The 16,784-nt window shown below is 31.1% G+C and overlaps 2 protein-coding genes across 3 annotated transcripts; one reads left to right on the forward strand and one right to left on the reverse strand.

Moving 5' to 3' along the window:
• Window positions 1–6,850: 6,850 nt before the first annotated feature.
• Window positions 6,851–10,692, forward strand: LOC121216962 (calcium-dependent protein kinase 33). Its single transcript, XM_041092463.1, has 8 exons — window positions 6,851–8,074; window positions 8,457–8,600; window positions 8,722–8,874; window positions 9,112–9,227; window positions 9,495–9,662; window positions 9,741–9,868; window positions 10,211–10,310; window positions 10,412–10,692. The coding sequence occupies exons 1-8, from the start codon at window positions 7,381–7,383 to the stop codon at window positions 10,481–10,483; spliced, it is 1,575 nt and encodes a 524-aa protein (XP_040948397.1). The 5' UTR covers window positions 6,851–7,380; the 3' UTR covers window positions 10,484–10,692.
• A 53-nt stretch (window positions 10,693–10,745) lies between these two features.
• On the reverse strand, window positions 10,746–14,160 carry LOC107903324 (AUGMIN subunit 4). 2 transcript variants are annotated; one of them, XM_041092464.1, is made up of 13 exons: window positions 13,883–14,160; window positions 13,749–13,796; window positions 13,531–13,656; window positions 12,789–13,124; window positions 12,553–12,649; window positions 12,228–12,273; window positions 12,049–12,142; window positions 11,846–11,917; window positions 11,689–11,747; window positions 11,470–11,538; window positions 11,334–11,385; window positions 11,087–11,164; window positions 10,746–11,003 (listed from the first exon to the last, which is right to left on the reverse strand). In XM_041092464.1, the coding sequence occupies exons 1-13, from the start codon at window positions 14,003–14,005 to the stop codon at window positions 10,926–10,928; spliced, it is 1,278 nt and encodes a 425-aa protein (XP_040948398.1). In that variant the 5' UTR covers window positions 14,006–14,160; the 3' UTR covers window positions 10,746–10,925. The 2 variants fall into 2 exon arrangements, with proteins under 2 accessions (XP_040948398.1, XP_040948399.1); XM_041092465.1 differs by having other exon boundaries at window positions 13,887–14,054.
• Window positions 14,161–16,784: the final 2,624 nt, after the last annotated feature.

Raw genomic sequence — 16,784 nt, forward strand, 5'->3', positions numbered from 1 at the left:
CTAATTTTAAATAATATATCATACAAATTTTATAACATAAATTTAATATTTAATTTTTTAGCACTTAATTTTCAATTTATCAAATAGTATATACTTATGGTGGATTTGGATGGGCGATTGGGTGCGGTGCGGTATGTTTAGCTTACTTTTTGTCTCATGCTACAGTATCGCTACAGTATCTAATCTCACCGCCACCGCTGTTTTTATACTAATCGCAGGTAAATGCACCGCCCATCCAAACTCATCCTTAATTGATTAGATCTTATTTGAATATTCTATAAAAAAGAATCTATTTGAATATATACATATAGTTAAAAAGTGCCATAAGTCTCTATACTGTTGACAAATTTGGAATTTAGTCTCTGAACTTTTATTTTTTTAAATTTAGTTCTTTTTCAATTTTTAAAAATTCAATTGTTAGCACTCTTATTTTTTCTTTTTGGTTAAATTGCTTAGTGTGATATTTTGAAATTTAAAAAAAATACACTTGATAGCAATGTAATTAAAAAAATGATATTGCAATAAACCTGAATTTAACGAAAACAATTTTAACAGTGTTACCAGTTTGACCTAAATTTTAAAATAAAAAAATAGAGACTAAATTTCTAAAAAAATATATATAAACCAAAATTTAAATTTACAAAAAATATGAGATTTATGATAGATACTATCCCATATATATGGGCCTTATACCATACAGAAACAAAAACCCTACTTGACATGAATTACTTGGGCTTAGCCCATCAACTTCATTTTCTCTTGCCAATGAGACCAAATGCAATTTTTAATGTTAACAGATTTATCACAAACAATCAAGGTTATTCATAATCACTTTATTGAACAAATTCCCATTTAAAAAATAAAATAAAATTGAGCACTAATTTGGATGCCTGTCCATTTATGTCATGATTTTCTTCATTTTGGGACCCACTTGATGAAAGCTCCAACCATGATCATGAGGCACAAGAATCAACAAAAATCTTTGATGCTCTTGGATCTCACCCCATTGATTTGTGTTCATGGCATGTTTTTCATGTGCTAAACAAAGAATATGGCTTATTGGTAAAATTAATTCTCTGACTTTTTTTTTAAAAAAAAATTTAATTAAGCCCATCAGAATTTTTTATATCAATTAAATCTTAAACTAATAAAATCGATTAAATAGGTTCTTTGATTGATACCGCACGAGCATCGATTGTTAATGTGGTAGTGTTACATCAATAAAAATAAAAAAAATATTTTCAAATAATTTTTAAAATAAATACAAAATTTGGAAAACATAAAAATTATCAAAATGTATTAAAATTTATAAAAATTAATAGAAAACAATTAAAAATCATAAAAAAATTTAGAAAAAATAATTTATAAAAATTATTAGAAATTAATTAAAAACCATAAAATTTTATTATAAATTGTTTTCTATAAATTTTATAAAAATATTTGTTCCAATTTTGATTAAATTATTTGACTAATATAATTAAGGTAAGATTATAACAATAAAAATTGTTAATCTTGATTTTATGATAAGTTGTTCCTGTTTGTTTTCTAATTTAAAATATAAAAATAATAAATTATCTTTAATAAATTTTATGTTTTTAATTCATTTTTAATAATTTTTATAAATTAAAAAAATACAGTTTTAATTTTTTAATAATATTTTTATGTTTTTAATAATTTCATAATGTATCTGGACAAAATTAGTCTACAGAATCAAATGAATAGGGAAAACCATGTGACCAGATTCATTCAGTACTTATTTTAAAAATAAATTTTTATTTTAAAGTTTTTGTTAACATAGCATTTGTTAACGATCTCATTAAATGCTAATAGTCAACATCAGTCAAATGGTCTATTTGGTCAGTTTTATTAATTTAGGAGCTCAATTAGGTATAAAAAGTTTAAAGGAATTTTTTTTAAAAAAGTTCGAGAGCTTATAATATCATTAAACCAAGAAATATATATATTATATGTTATATTTTTCAACTTTATTCTAAATTTGATTATGATACATATAAATGTAATATTATAATGATATTATTTGTTTGCAGTTTTGATTCTATATTTTGTCCTCTAAACTTAACGTACATTGTGGTTTAATAAAATCTAATTATTATTGCCATTCGAGATAGGTTAGAAATGACTCGAGACAAAGGTTTTCAAAAAAGATTATGCTAAAAAGTGACTATACGAAAGCTGTTCAATTGGTAGGGTAGGGGTGAAATTGTAAATGATTGCAAAGTGTAGACAAAAATGAAAAAGTTTACCTAATAAAGTATCTCGATTTTAGAAAATAATATTAAAAATAAAATTGCACCTTTTTTTTTTCAATATTATCCTTTAGATTTTTTTAACCACATTCTCTGTTATTATCCTTTTGTTTTGGATGTTTTATTAATTAAATTTTCTTATTGTTTGTATAAGTCAACCCAAATTAATAAATGCGAAATTAGAAGTATTAAATTTGATATTTTTCTTAAGAGTAACATATTATTATAAATATAAGTTCGAGTAATTATTAAGTAGAATCAAATTATTACAACAGAAACGGACTAAGAACTGATATAGTCCATATTAAAATCAATAAACTGGGACTAAAATTCTCATGCATAATGGGACTCGTGTACTTACGCAAATAATTGTGCATGATAGGTTTTAAACTTAGATACTCAAGATCCAAGATCTCATTGACAAAAATATATGTTTTTTAATAATATCAAATCAAATCAAATATATATATATATTGAACTCTTGAGTCGAAATAAAAGTTTTAGCAATGACGGATGATATTGGTCCGATACAAGTTTTTTGGATTTTTCATATTGTTTATTATAATTCGATTCGGTTTGATTCTCAATTTTTTCGCTTTAAATTTTTAAACTAATTTTGATGAAATAAGTTTTATTTTATGATTTTTTAAATTTTTATTTAGCAAAATATCAAAAAAAATTCCATAAATATTTCAAAAAAGAAGTAAATAAAAAATAATCAATGAATTTGGCATTTTTTAAAATATATATTCATATAAAACCTTTAATTTATTTTCACTATTTTAAGTATAAATTATTTATTTTTATATCATAAAAATTAAAATTAATTATAAATTACATACAAAATAAAAACTTGGTTTAGTTTCAAGTAACTGTGAGTTTTTTAACTTGAATTTCATAAGCCATTCAAATATCTCTATTCGGGTTGGTTTTCGATTTTTCTTGCTTGGCCTTATTAGTAATTTTGAAACCAAAGTGGAATTTGAATAGAGAGTTTGAGTTTATTTTTTTAGTTTCTTGATTTTTTTTACTAAAAACTAACTCGAATCGAGATATTTAGACGATTATGGAATATAAATTCAAAAATCATGATTACTCAAAACGAACCAAATTTTTTATTTAATATATAATTAATTTTAATTTTTATAATATAAACAAAAAGTGAATTTGTTTCTCCAATATCTCATCCAAATACACTTTAATTATTTGTATAAAGCCTCTTCATAAAATCACCATGGTTGTTTAAATTGGATTAGAAAGGCCGATGTACCGGTCCAAAAAAAAAGCACCAAATCAGTTGTCATGTGAATGAGTACACATTGAGTGAATCAAACTAAAAAAAGTTGATTGAATTGATTTTTTAATAACTTATTTAATCAAATCGTACAAACCAGTCTAACCAATAAACTAATGATCTGACTGATTCCATCGGCAAAATTAGGCATATATTCCATTTAAAAAAACATTTAGAGCTTTATATCATTTTCTTTGAAATTTAAGGAAATAGGTTGATTTTGGGACAAGTGGCAAAAACATTTCCTGTGAGAGTGTCTTATGTGGCGCATTTTCACCCTCTCTCATTGCCAAGTCACCTGACACTTTTTGTAAAAAAAAGGTTAAATATAAAATTGATACCCAAGCTTGTCCACTTTTTCCAGATTGATACTTATGGTTCTTTTGTCTCAGATTGGTACCCAAACCTTTTTTGTCAACTATATTGATACTCGAGCCTAATGTCGTTACTTTTTTTGTTGATGTGGCAGCATTAACCACTCATATGGTGCCATGTGTCATCCTCTTTGTACCTCATTTTCTTTTTCTTTTCTTTTTCATTTCCCTCATTTTCTTCCATTTTTTCTTCTTTTTCTTTTTTCCCCTACCCTAGCCGTCACACTGTCTTCTTTATCTCCCATTCCTCTTTTCTTCATCACAATTCCATTCTCTTTTCATTTTTTTATTTCGTTTCTTCTCATTTCTATCTTCTCTATTTCGTTTCTTCTCCTTTCTATATTATTTTCTTCTTCTTCCTCTTCTTCTTCTTCTTCTTCTTCTTCTTCTCCCTATTCCTCTTCTTCTAACCTTAGTCGCTGCCACCATGAGTCGCCATCATCCATGGCCTTCTCCGATCGATTCAACCATCAAAACACTTCTCTCTTCCTCGTCTTCTCAAATCTTGCCTTGTATTTCTAAGAAAATCTCTTTAAAGCCAAAAAAAATCAAAGCTTGATCCTTGAGCTTTTGAAATTATACTCTCCACTTGCTGATGAAAGGCTAAGGAGGCTTCTGGTGAGGTTGAAAGTGAGTTGAGGAGCCAACGGAGGGAATAGCAGCGCCATTTCCAAGGCAACAATAGAGAATCGGTTTTCTTGGAGCCTAGTAGAAGTTCTTTAGGTTATGGAGTTAAGGGTCAACAAATTCAAGGGAAGAATTGCCCCTATTGTTAATTGGGTCTATAGGATTTTTAGGGTTTTCTAAATTTTGGTATTTTATTTATTTTTTTGAGTTTTTGCTTTCTTTCTAGGTTGTAAATTTCTTGTTTTCAAATAAATTTAAATTCTTGTAATTTTTTAGGTTCTTGCTCTTATTTTGGGTTCTTGTTATCATATTAGGTTTTTAAATTTTTTTTCTAATTGAAATGATTTTGGGTTGAAAATATTAGGTTCTTTGTATGTTATTGAGATTGAATTTGAGAATATATTTATAATGCCCCAAAATTTTGAGTATTTAATTGCAGGATTTTGCAGTCATTAAATTTTTGTATCTGTGGTTCTGTGTTCTACTATTGTGTTTAAAGTTGGGAGCTTAAGCCGCATCCTTAGAAGTTTTATTATTTTAAAAACAACCCTATTCATGAATTACATAGTTAAGTTCAATTCAGTGTAAACTTGTGTCAAGAATGAGCTTGTTGGTTCATTGGTTAAGTTTTTGAATTCTGTTAGGTCCTGTGTTTGAGCTTTGGAGAGGGCGATAAGGAATATTTTTGTTAAACGTTGGAAATATGCCTGGAAGTTAATTCATAAATAACTTTAGTTCTTATTTTGATTTTTTTTTTAGTTTTCTTCTCTTCTCCTTCGTTGCCTTCTTCTTATTTGTTCTTTTTATTTTTATTTTTGATGATCGTGGTCGTAAGGAATACGAGGTTAGTTGAAATTTTTTCTATTAGTCATCAGTCAGAAGGCTATCGAGTAAGTCACTGTCAATTCGTGTTTTTCCACGATTTTCCTTTGTTTTTCATAACTTGCTTTGAATTGGGTAATTTAGTGTGCTGTGAGAATCTCTAATAGACGATCGTTTGTTTCCCTATTAGGCTAGAATATCGGAAGTAGTGAACAACAACATGACAATTTCGGTTATTGTCATGGAATTTTCGGTAAGTATTGGTTCCGTTAAAGTTTTCGTGTCGAAACTTTCGACATAGGTATTATGCGCGTAATTGGGAATTGTTGTTGATTAAAAGGCTTAATTGTGTATCTGAATGGTTGTTTTAGGCTTTAGAGATTCTCTACGTTGTTATTGCTTTAGAATCTCTTCAAGTGCACACCGAAAACCCCTATTTTTGTGAATTTTAGACTTCGAAAAATGTAGATGTCGATGCCACATGGCCATGTGCTAGGCTTGTGAGCCACACGACTGTGTGATAGGCCGTGTGGTTGGCCATGTAACTCACTGTTCATTAAATACGAGCCACACGGGCAAGAGACATGGGCGTGTGTCCAAGCCGTGTGTGGCCATGTTAGTGCAGAGTTCACACGGGCCAAGGACACGGGTATGTGTCTAGGCTATGTAACCTATTATTCATCATATAGGGACCACATGGGCCAGGGACACGGGTGTGTGTCCAGGCTATGTGACTCACTGTTTACAATTTAGAACCATACAGGTAGAAGACACGGGCGTGTACCCGGCCATGTGACGTGCAAATAGAATCTGAGCCTTGACTTTGAGGTCGGGAGTATCGTCTAACGCGAACATAGGCCTCCATAATGTATTTACGATCTGAATTAGATTGTATGAGTACTATCTGATACTCTGAGACCGAGATATGAATTATATAAATGTATATATACTGTGATGACTATTAATGATACTGATCTGTATTACCTATTTATGAATTGGATCGAAATGATTGAACACATGTTGTTGATATCTATAATCTGCATTTGCATGGGTTGGAAATTATGTAAGATCGGATCGTTACAGTTCGCTAACGGTTAATATAATTTTTATTTTTTAAAATAAATTAATTTTGAAAGATGAATATGACACGTGGGGAAATCGTGTGTAATAAGGCGCGTTTTCATTACTTTCACCACGTGTCACTTCCTTATTTCAAAATCAACCTATTTCCCTAAATTAAAAAGAAATCTATTCCCCTAATTATTAAAAAAAAAAGTGACATATTCCCCTAATTTAACCTGATTCCATGATTTTAAAAACGTCGACAATCAGGTTCATATTATCCTTAAAAAATATGTAAAAGAAAACCATAAAGGATAATTTAATTAATTATTAAAAGGATAGGTGCGTAATGAAGTAGACACATGCTAATAAAAAGAGAAAAAAAAAAACAATATTCCAAGACAACAACGGACAGACAGCTCTTGCATTTCATTTGTTTGTTTGCTGATTTTTATTTTTTATTTTACCTCCTCTTTAATCAATATTTGTCATTACAAATTTGCTAAATTGGCTGCTGTTTTATGATGTTTCTTGCCGAGAAGATTCCCAAATTTCTCTGCTCTGAAACAAAGTTCAATGTTTTTCAGACATAAACTCCATTATTGACCGCCAGCTAACAAGCAACCCAAGCCTTCCTTTTATAATCACATGCCTTAAAAGGTTAAAGTTGGAGCCTTTGTAATTTCATAGTTCTACTACATAAACCCCAGGACCCCATCTTGGTTTTTGCCTTTTCATTCCCATTAGTCAAAAAAAAAAATTGTCCTTTTTGCTTTCATCTCTGAATCTGGGTTTTTCCCTTTCTACCTTAATTCCATTAAAGATCCGTTTTTCTTCATTTCCTTTTAGTTTCTGAATCTGGATCTTTTAAATCACTGAATTCTGATCCATTTTTCTTCATTTTCTGAATTTGGGTCTTTTTCTTTCAATCCAAATGGGTGGTTGCTTGACAAAAACCAAAGGGTCAAACCCACAACACAACAATGGCTATAAATCAGGAGCCACAACAACAACAGCTGCTGAACAACCCCAAGCTACCCACATCCCTGAAAAACCAGGCACTCAAGCACCATGGAAGCCAGTGGTTCCAACCCCAAGTGCCAAGCCTGCCCCAAAAAGTGACACCATCCTTGGCAAACCATATGAAGACATAAGGTTGCACTACACAATTGGTAAAGAACTGGGAAAAGGTCAGTTTGGTGTAACTTATCTTTGCATTGAGAATTCAACTGGGAAACAATATGCTTGCAAGACTATATCAAAGAGGAAGTTAATCACAAAGAATGATAAAGAAGATATGAGAAGGGAGATACAAATTATGCAGCATTTGAGTGGGCAACCTAATATTGTGGAGTTTAAAGGTGCATATGAAGATAAGTTATCAGTTCACCTTGTAATGGAATTATGTGCGGGTGGTGAGTTGTTTGATAGGATTATTGCCAAAGGACATTATAGTGAAAGAGCAGCTGCTTCCATGGGCAGGGCAATTGTGAATGTTGTCCATGCTTGTCATTTCATGGGAGTGATGCATAGGGACCTTAAACCTGAGAATTTCTTGTTGTCTAGCAAGGGTGAGAATGCCCTTTTGAAGGCTACTGATTTCGGGTTATCGGTGTTCATCGAAGAGGGTAACTTCTAATTTGCATTGCTTTACTTTGTTCCGCTTGTGGATCTTTATGATCTATATGTAAATAGTGTTGTGAATATCATTTAAGAATAGCTAATGAGGTTGTTTTGGCTGAATTTATACTTAGAAGTTGTATATATCAGCACACATTGACTGAAACTGTAGTATTTTCCACCATCTTCACCATTATGTCTCTTCATGCTATATATAACAGTGAATAAGTTTCAACTATGCATAGTGGAAGGGCACAATGCATACATATCCATTCACATAACGTACCATTTATGTCCACAATGTGACATTACGGTTTCACCGCAACTGTAATTTAAAACCCCGTATCAGTTTCAGTGTTCTTTACTAATTGTTCATGGTACTTTTGGCAGGAAAGGTGTATAGGGACATAGTTGGGAGTGCATACTATGTTGCTCCTGAAGTACTAAAGCGTAAATACGGGAAGGAAATTGATATATGGAGTGCTGGAGTTATATTGTATATCTTACTCAGTGGTGTGCCTCCATTTTGGGCAGGTAAAAAAAGTTCAAAGCTTCGTCAAGGACAATAATAATATCATTAAAACTGCCAAAAATTATACTAAATTCCCTTAAAAACCGTTATTTCTTTGTAATGCATGGCCTTTGTTCGTGATAGAAACGGAGAAGGGGATATTTGATGCTATTGTAGAAGGAGAAATTGACTTTGAAAGTCAGCCATGGCCATCTATTTCAGACAGTGCTAAGGACCTTGTCCGAAAGATGTTAACGCAGGATCCAAAAAAGCGCATTACTTCAACTCAAGCCCTAGGTACTTGTTTTTAGTATTTTTAGACTTTGTTGTTCGGATTTAGGTGTTATGTCAGACACAATTATGTGAAGGGCACGGGGTTGTTCATTGCTTTTTCCAAGTTCTTTTATGTAAATGAAAGATCATCAGGTAGTCATATCTTTTTACCCATGTCCAGTCATTCATCGGACACAAGTATCATATACAGATACTTAGAGAAATGAAGAATCTAAGATTCAAATTATGCGGTTTATGCAGAGCATCCATGGATAAGAGAAGATGGTAATGCATCAGACAAGCCACTAGACAATGCAGTCCTTTCTAGAATGAAGCAATTCAGAAGAATGAACAAACTAAAGCAACTTGCCTTAAAGGTAACTTATTTCATTGATCGGTGTTGTTTGATTAAAGTCTCGGTTTTTAGTCTTGTGAATGAAGAAAATAGGCTTTAGCCTAAAGCACTTTACTTGAACGGTCTTTTCATTTTAATTAAAGTACTCATAACCCAACATATTCAAACATGAGTATGAAAATATAATCTCCAAAAAAATGGAAAAAAGAACATTTAAAGAAATTTAAGCATATCCATGTTGAACATTTACCCATATCTGAAACTCAATTCCGAGTCCGGATCTTTATAGGTCATTGCAGAAAATCTTTCCACTGAAGAAATCCAAGGATTGAAGCAAATGTTTGCAAACATAGACACTGATAACAGTGGCACAATCACTTATGATGAACTTAAGAATGGATTGGCTCGACTAGGATCAAAGCTGACAGAAGCTGAGGTCAAGCAGCTGATGGAAGCTGTAAGATATGATTTTGTATTTTTTGATCCTTATTGATTTAATACCATGAATACTAACCTTGGGTTTGATTTGTTACAGGCTGATGTAGATGGAAATGGCACTATTGATTACATTGAATTTATCACTGCTACAATGCATAGACATAGGCTCGAAAGAGATGAACATCTTTACAAAGCTTTTCAACATTTTGACAAGGACAACAGTGGGTGAGTTTTTTTTTTTTTTTAATCTTTTTTAATTTCCATTTGTTTTCCTCAACTGCAATTCTCCGGTGTTACTCGGACTTGGAAGGGGTGTTGTATGTGAGTGTGTTCATCATAGGCATATGCATGCTCCATTTTTCTCCAAAATTTTCTTGTTTTTGGAGGCTTCTTGGATGATTATATCTCTCTTCTATCCAGATAAGTGTATCGTATTTATTACGATTGCTGTCCACATGCGGACCCGAACTCATCATATTTAGAGCAAATCATATCAACCATTATTTCATTCCATTCTTTCTTCAGCCGGAATCAACTTGTTTGAAACATTTTTTTTTCCATTTTCAGACATATCACAAGAGATGAGCTTGAAGCTGCCATGAAAGAATACGGAATGGGTGACGACGACACAATCAAAGAAATTATATCCGAAGTTGACACCGACAATGTAAGAGCACCCCTATTTTTCAACCTTTTGAAGCACTCTTTTCTTTGCAATATGATGGCAATATGGCAAATTGATTATTATTTATGCATTTGTTTTTACAGGATGGTAAAATCAACTATGAGGAGTTCAGGGCCATGATGAGAAGTGGAACCCAACAAGGGCAACTGTTTTAAGAATTTATGTATATGACTTGATTTGCAGAAATCAACTACAAAACTTCCCAAATTTCGTGCATAAATGGCTTTAACAGAGATGTTCTAGGTTTTCTTTACATTGTTATGCTTGAGTTTTCATTTTGCAGATTCTTGTGCTTATGAATTCGATGAATCAGCTATCAACTAAACTTAATTTAAGTATTTTAATGCTTGATTTAAATAGCTAATTTATTGGTTTGTTCTTTTAACTAGTATTGAAAAATCTCAATTCAAACTCGAGTTAGGCAAATCGAAAGGGCGATCATATAGCACACAAAGAATCCTTTTCACCAACGTTAGTTTATGGAACACGACAAGCAATTGACTGGGGGATTTGTTCAAAATCGTTCCAGATCCAACCATAGAAACAAAAAGGATGGTACAAACCATTCAACTGGTAAAATCGAATGGGGTCCGAAAATTATGAGCTCGCATGATCTGGTAAGCGCTTGAGGTCCATCTCGACTTGGTGAATGGTCCATTGCATATTTTCTAGTTTCTGTAATGTAAACTGGCGGCGTTAATGTTTTGTTCAAAAGGAAACTTGAGTGAAACACCAGTTAATTTTGAAGCTGATGTTACCTTAACAACATCATGGTACTGCCTTGCAATTGTATCGAAGTGAGGATCGACACCTTGATACTCACGTAGGCGTGTTACCTGTTTAAAGGGGTTGTAACACGAATTGATATCGAGGCAGACAAGAAAGAAGAAAAACCCGAATGAGAAACAACCGAGTTACGAAAATATGCATAATTTTGAATGAAAAACCAAGTATATTCTAATCAAACATTAGGCTACCAAACCAGGTAAAGAAGATTTTACATACAGCTTTATTATACGCAGCAGAGGCTTCTTCGGTAGCCTCGACAAGATATTTCCTGCCAACAATGCCGGACAAGGTTATGGCTAAATATCGAACCGTAATTTGTATTGATAATTATGTATATCCCTCTTAAAAGTACCGTATTTTGTGTAGTGCTGGTATCGACTCTTGTGTATAAGTTTCAAGCAAGAGAACATGCTCCAACACCCTGAGACAATAAAGCCAGATTTAGATAAAAACAAAGTGCCTCTTATGCTACTCCAGTTTTGCTTTAAAACAAACAAATAAAAGAGATGCTTAAAAACATGATAACAATGGGAGCAATCCACAATACAGCAAGAAATATAGGGCCACAAACCTTAGTTTTGCACTCATGGTCTCGCACCTTTTGCAGAGCCACGTCTTCTGTAATTCATCCTGCAAAGTAAAAGAGGAGTTTAAAGATCAGTCCATGGAAGAACATATGAAACCCTCAACAGACGCTGGAAAATAACTCCCAGAGTATAAAAGCTTACATATTGATGTTGATGTTGCAACTTCAAATCTTTGACGAGCTTAATGAGCACTCCAAGTATTTGCTCTAGGACCTGTTAAGAGAGATTGTTTTACATCAGGTGTCGTGAAAAATATAGAGCAAACCCGTTCTCAAAACACTATGTGATCCATGAAAAACTCCTGTTAAGGGAACTCAGTCTCACATGGATTTCTATTAACCTACATTATAATATTCTGCAAATTTCCTATCTGCGGAATAGAGATCCTCTCGCAAAGCTGCTTCTTCCCTCTCAATCTCCTCAATTATCAACTTAACCCTGGTAAAAGAAATATCACAAACAGGTAATCAACATCGAGCATATAAGCCAACCCCATCAAAAAGGTGGAGAAAGTAACTAATACCTTTCTGGAAGCCGAGAGCTTGAACTTTGACTTCCAGAAGATGAGTCTGCAGCACAAAAAGAATAGTACCATAAGGGACCACAATTCCAAGAAGCAAATATGCCTCATATATTTGCTCTCACATTCTAATTTCGTCATGTAATCTACGCCTTTTGCAATAAAATGATGGGCAATAAGATCTATGGATTGATATCACAAACCAGTGAGGAATTTTGGGACAGAACATTATGAAGGATGCATTGTTTCTGACATGTTAAAACAATGGGAATATATAAACTATTAGGCATGTTCAGAAGTGAAAAAGGATAAAGATATATGAACGTACCAATATCATCAACAAAGGCATCAGCTAACTTGTCACACTTAGATTTCAACCGAGCATCAATCTCCCTTGAAAGAGTTAACTGATAGTCAGCCATATCCTAAAATTGCAAATTAACAAAAATTATAGAAATGTGTCATGATTTTGTAAGAAAGTTTATGACAACTAAAACAAGGGCCTCATTTGTAATTAAAGATCTTAAAACTTCCATCTGCAATCATGAAACAAAGTTTTCATACCATTGACAATGGTACTCGTTGAAGCTGAGTTTGCCACAAATAAGCAGGTGTGATTCCAAGAAAACGATTAGGCACACCACCAACACCAGGTTCTCCTGAATCACCAGTATTATTTGCAGCTGTACCACTGGTTGCCGCACTATTTGCATAATTCAATGAGTTTGAACTCGAGCTGATAGTGAGACTGGTACTAGTACTATCAAGTGAACTCCGTGAAATAATACTCCATTTCTCAATTTCTTCCTCATGAATTTCCCCATCTTTAGATATTAGTGGAAGTCTCAATCTTTGAGCCGCTTCTGCAACAACTAATCGATGCTCTAGAGTCTCATAAACCTAAAGTTCATAAACACAGAGTAGAACCCTTATCAGATTCCCAACTATAAAGACTGTTTTCTTATCACTTTTGCTGCTTATTTTTCATAAAACGCGTTTTCTTTACTTTCGTGTTAACAATTGTATAAAGAAGATGCAAACTCTGTTATTCCTTACTCAAGCGTGAGGGTTGGAAACAGGTATTAATTGCACTTTCCTTATAAAATTAAAAATTAAAAATTGAAAATCATACCTTTTTAACCATTTTAGGTTTGTAATATCTAACCTTTCAAGAAAATATTAATAGCACTTTCTTTTTTGTTCCAAAAGAAATTCATATATCTAATGTCCAATAAGTTTCTCCTTTAACCGCAAACATTCAAAAAGAAAATTTAGAAAATAAAAATTAATGAAATTAATATGAAACCTGAGGAGAATTCTTCAATCCAAGCTGCGGATAAAAACCTTGAATATCTCGAATCCCTCCAAGATTCGCCACGGAAACTGCTTGCTGATACTCTTCCACCATAGCCATTGCTTCACAGTAAATTGCCTGCAAAAATTGACACGAATTTTACATTTTATTTTCTTACGAAATTCATAACAAAAAAAATCCAGTAAATGAAAATTAAATTAGAATATCACCATTGCTTCTAAGTAGCGTAATCTTTCTCTCGACATTTCCTCTCTCGCCTGAAAATCGAAATCCATCACATTACTTGAAAAAATAAGAAGAGGGAATTACACAAGAAAAAAAATCAAATTTTAATAGAGAATACGAGCTGGAGATCGTAGTAGGCGGATTTGGAGATAAGAGATCCATCGGGAGATAAGCAATGGCGCTCTAGCTGATCGATTACTTGGATGACGTCAGCCGGCAAGTTTTGCCTTCCTTTCACCATGAATTCAGTCTTGTTTTGGCTTCGAAACGATGTTAATGTGTTTTGTTTGTTTACTGGGAAAATGAAAAGGAAACTAAACGAGAAAAAGGCCGGCCTTTGGATTTTTGAAAACTTGAATTGAAATGGAAGCGAAGGTGATCGCAGGAGTGAAAATACAAAATCAACCCTCTATTTTTTTATCGGATAAAAATAAATTAAAACATTTATTTATGGTTAAAATCTGCTTTTACTCCTTGTAATTTGATAAAATTTTATATTTAGTCCCTGTATTTTACAAAGTTAAAAAATTAGCTCCTCCTACATTTTTTATTTAAAAATAACAGCCCAATCATTAAAATCGCATGTATTTACCAAAGTCAAATTGACATCATGGCTAGGTAGCCCTCATGTATTGTAACATATGTTTGACGGAAAATAAACATGTCAAGTTGACTAGTTTTAATATAAACTACCAATAACGATAATGATTGAATTAATTTTTTTTAAATTAAAAATGTAGGAGAATTGATTTTTTAATTTTTTAAGTATATGGACTAAATCTCAAATTTTATAAAAATATAGGGACTAACAACATATTTTAACCTTTATTTATGTTTAAGTTAATTATTGTTCATTTTCTTTTTACCTCAAATAAATTATTTATCTCAAAATTTATTTAATTTTTTTTAAATATGTTAAGGAAAAATAAGATAATAACTGCTATATAAATTTATCATTTTATTTTTATATATGTAGAATTATTAAAAGAGTAAAAATGTACAAATGCATTATAGAAAAACACTTATATTTCATGTTTAGAATTTATTTTCAATTAAAATTATGTTTAAATATTTGTTTGTCATTAAAAAGATTATAAATAATTAATAAAAATCACATTGAAGTGAGAAGAGACGAAGATGAATGTACCTAATATCAATGGGAGTTGTAGTACTTTTTAAAAGGTAAAATGAATTATTTGACCTTCTAATTTAAAAAATAATAATTTTAATCATTCATTTAATTTTTTTACTTCTTTTAACCATTAAACTTGCGTTTTGTTTGTCAAATCACTCAAAATGGATGGAAAAATTAATATATGTTAACTTTGTTGATTGACATACACGTGAAATGCCACATGGATGTCAAATTAATAATTAATTAATTTTCAAATTAAAAAATTATATAATAAATTATTTTTAAAATTAAAAATTATTAAACTTATGAAAAATATATATTTTTAATAATTTTAATTTTAAAAAATTGAATAATTGTTAATGGACATACCAGAGGCGAATCTAGGGAGATTGGTGCTGCCAAAGAGCTTGGTGGCAACAAAAAACTTTTAATGGAAAAAAAATTAGCTTGGTGCCGCCAATGAGAAAAATGACACAAAAAAAATCAAACTTTCTAACAAAAAAAATACACTGGTGTCGCCAATGGCAATGGCAACACCAAAAAAAATTCTATTTTTTTTAAAACGTTATTTTTTTAATGGGTGTCGTCAAGGAGAACGATAGCACAAAAATTTTTTTTTACAAAAGCTTTGACACATTTAAAAAAGCACTAGCACCGCCAATGACAACGACGACACCTATTAAAATAAAATTTTCCTTTTTTTCTTTTTCTCCTAGAATATCGATATTTTTATGGGGTGGACGATTATATATACTGGTGCAACTAATGGCACGACGACACTCAAAAATTAATTTTAGTAAAAGTTAAGGATAACATATGACTAATGGTACCATTTTGTTATCAAGCATCATAAGGGTCTTCCTCATGTGGAAATTACACCCGAATTCAAATATTGTTTTGTAGACTAAAAATTATCTTTTTAATAAATTTTAATTTAATTTAAAATTTTATTAAAATAATATATTTTTACTTTGAGGTGGTCAATCACACTTAAATAAAAAATATCAGTACCAACTCTATATATTTAAAATTAAATTAAATTTTATTGTTTAAAATTTGAATATTTCATAATAAACTTGACATCGATAAACAGATGTGAACAAAACTCGATTCGATTTGGAAAAATTGAATTTTTTAATTTTGAGTTAATCGAATTGAGTTATTTGAATTATTCGAGTCAACTCGGATAAGTAATTCAAATTTCGAGTTCGAATTGAGTTGAATTTTACAATTCGAATAACTCTAATAATTTGAATAAGAGATTGATGTACATACCCTTTTGGTCCCTGTAAAATTTAAAAATAAGCAAATTGGTCTTTCTCAACAAAAATTACAAAAAATTCAAAATAATTTTCAAAAATTCAAAAATAATTTTGAAAACTCAAAATATTTATAAAAATTCTAAAATTTATATTTTTAAAAAAATTATAAAATTTTCAAAAAAGTTCTAAAAAATTATAAAGAAAGTTAAAAAATTAAAATAATAATTTAAAATTTAAAATAATGTATATAACTAAAACAATTAATTTATTGTTAAATTATGCATTAAAACACAATACTTGTATGGCGTAAATAATTACATAATTACTGAATTAATTTGGGTATAGTACCAGGCTCATTTTCGAAATTTTTTACGGAAATGGGCAGCTTTTAAAAATAATTATGAGTATGGTCTGAAAATCTAAAAACTTATTGATATTGATGCGTTTTTAGAGGATAACTCAGAAAAACGCTTCCACGTCAGCACTTTTTTCCTTGTATCAGGCAAAAGCACGCTGATGTAGACGCGCTTTTACCCGTGCTTGGACTAAATTTTCAAAAAAAGGGTCATTTTTTAAAATATTTCAAAAATAGACTTTTTTTTTTGAAAATTTACGATATTAAG

The sequence above is a fragment of the Gossypium hirsutum genome, chromosome D05, assembly GCF_007990345.1.
Source record: "Gossypium hirsutum isolate 1008001.06 chromosome D05, Gossypium_hirsutum_v2.1, whole genome shotgun sequence".
Classification (NCBI taxonomy): domain Eukaryota; kingdom Viridiplantae; phylum Streptophyta; class Magnoliopsida; order Malvales; family Malvaceae; genus Gossypium; species Gossypium hirsutum.

Excerpts from the sequence above, each read along its gene's own strand:
- LOC107903324 (XM_041092464.1), bottom strand. The coding sequence starts at position 14,005 with ATGGTGAAAGGAAGGCAAAACTTGCCGGCTGACGTCATCCAAGTAATC. Across the intron at positions 13,125-13,530 it reads GATTGAAGAATTCTCCTCAG|GTTTATGAGACTCTAGAGCA; the intron begins GTTTCATATTAA and ends TATGAACTTTAG. Across the intron at positions 11,539-11,688 it reads ACCATGAGTGCAAAACTAAG|GGTGTTGGAGCATGTTCTCT; the intron begins GTTTGTGGCCCT and ends TTATTGTCTCAG.
- LOC121216962 (XM_041092463.1), top strand. The coding sequence starts at position 7,381 with ATGGGTGGTTGCTTGACAAAAACCAAAGGGTCAAACCCACAACACAAC. Across the intron at positions 9,228-9,494 it reads TAAAGCAACTTGCCTTAAAG|GTCATTGCAGAAAATCTTTC; the intron begins GTAACTTATTTC and ends GGATCTTTATAG. Across the intron at positions 9,869-10,210 it reads TTTGACAAGGACAACAGTGG|ACATATCACAAGAGATGAGC; the intron begins GTGAGTTTTTTT and ends TTCCATTTTCAG.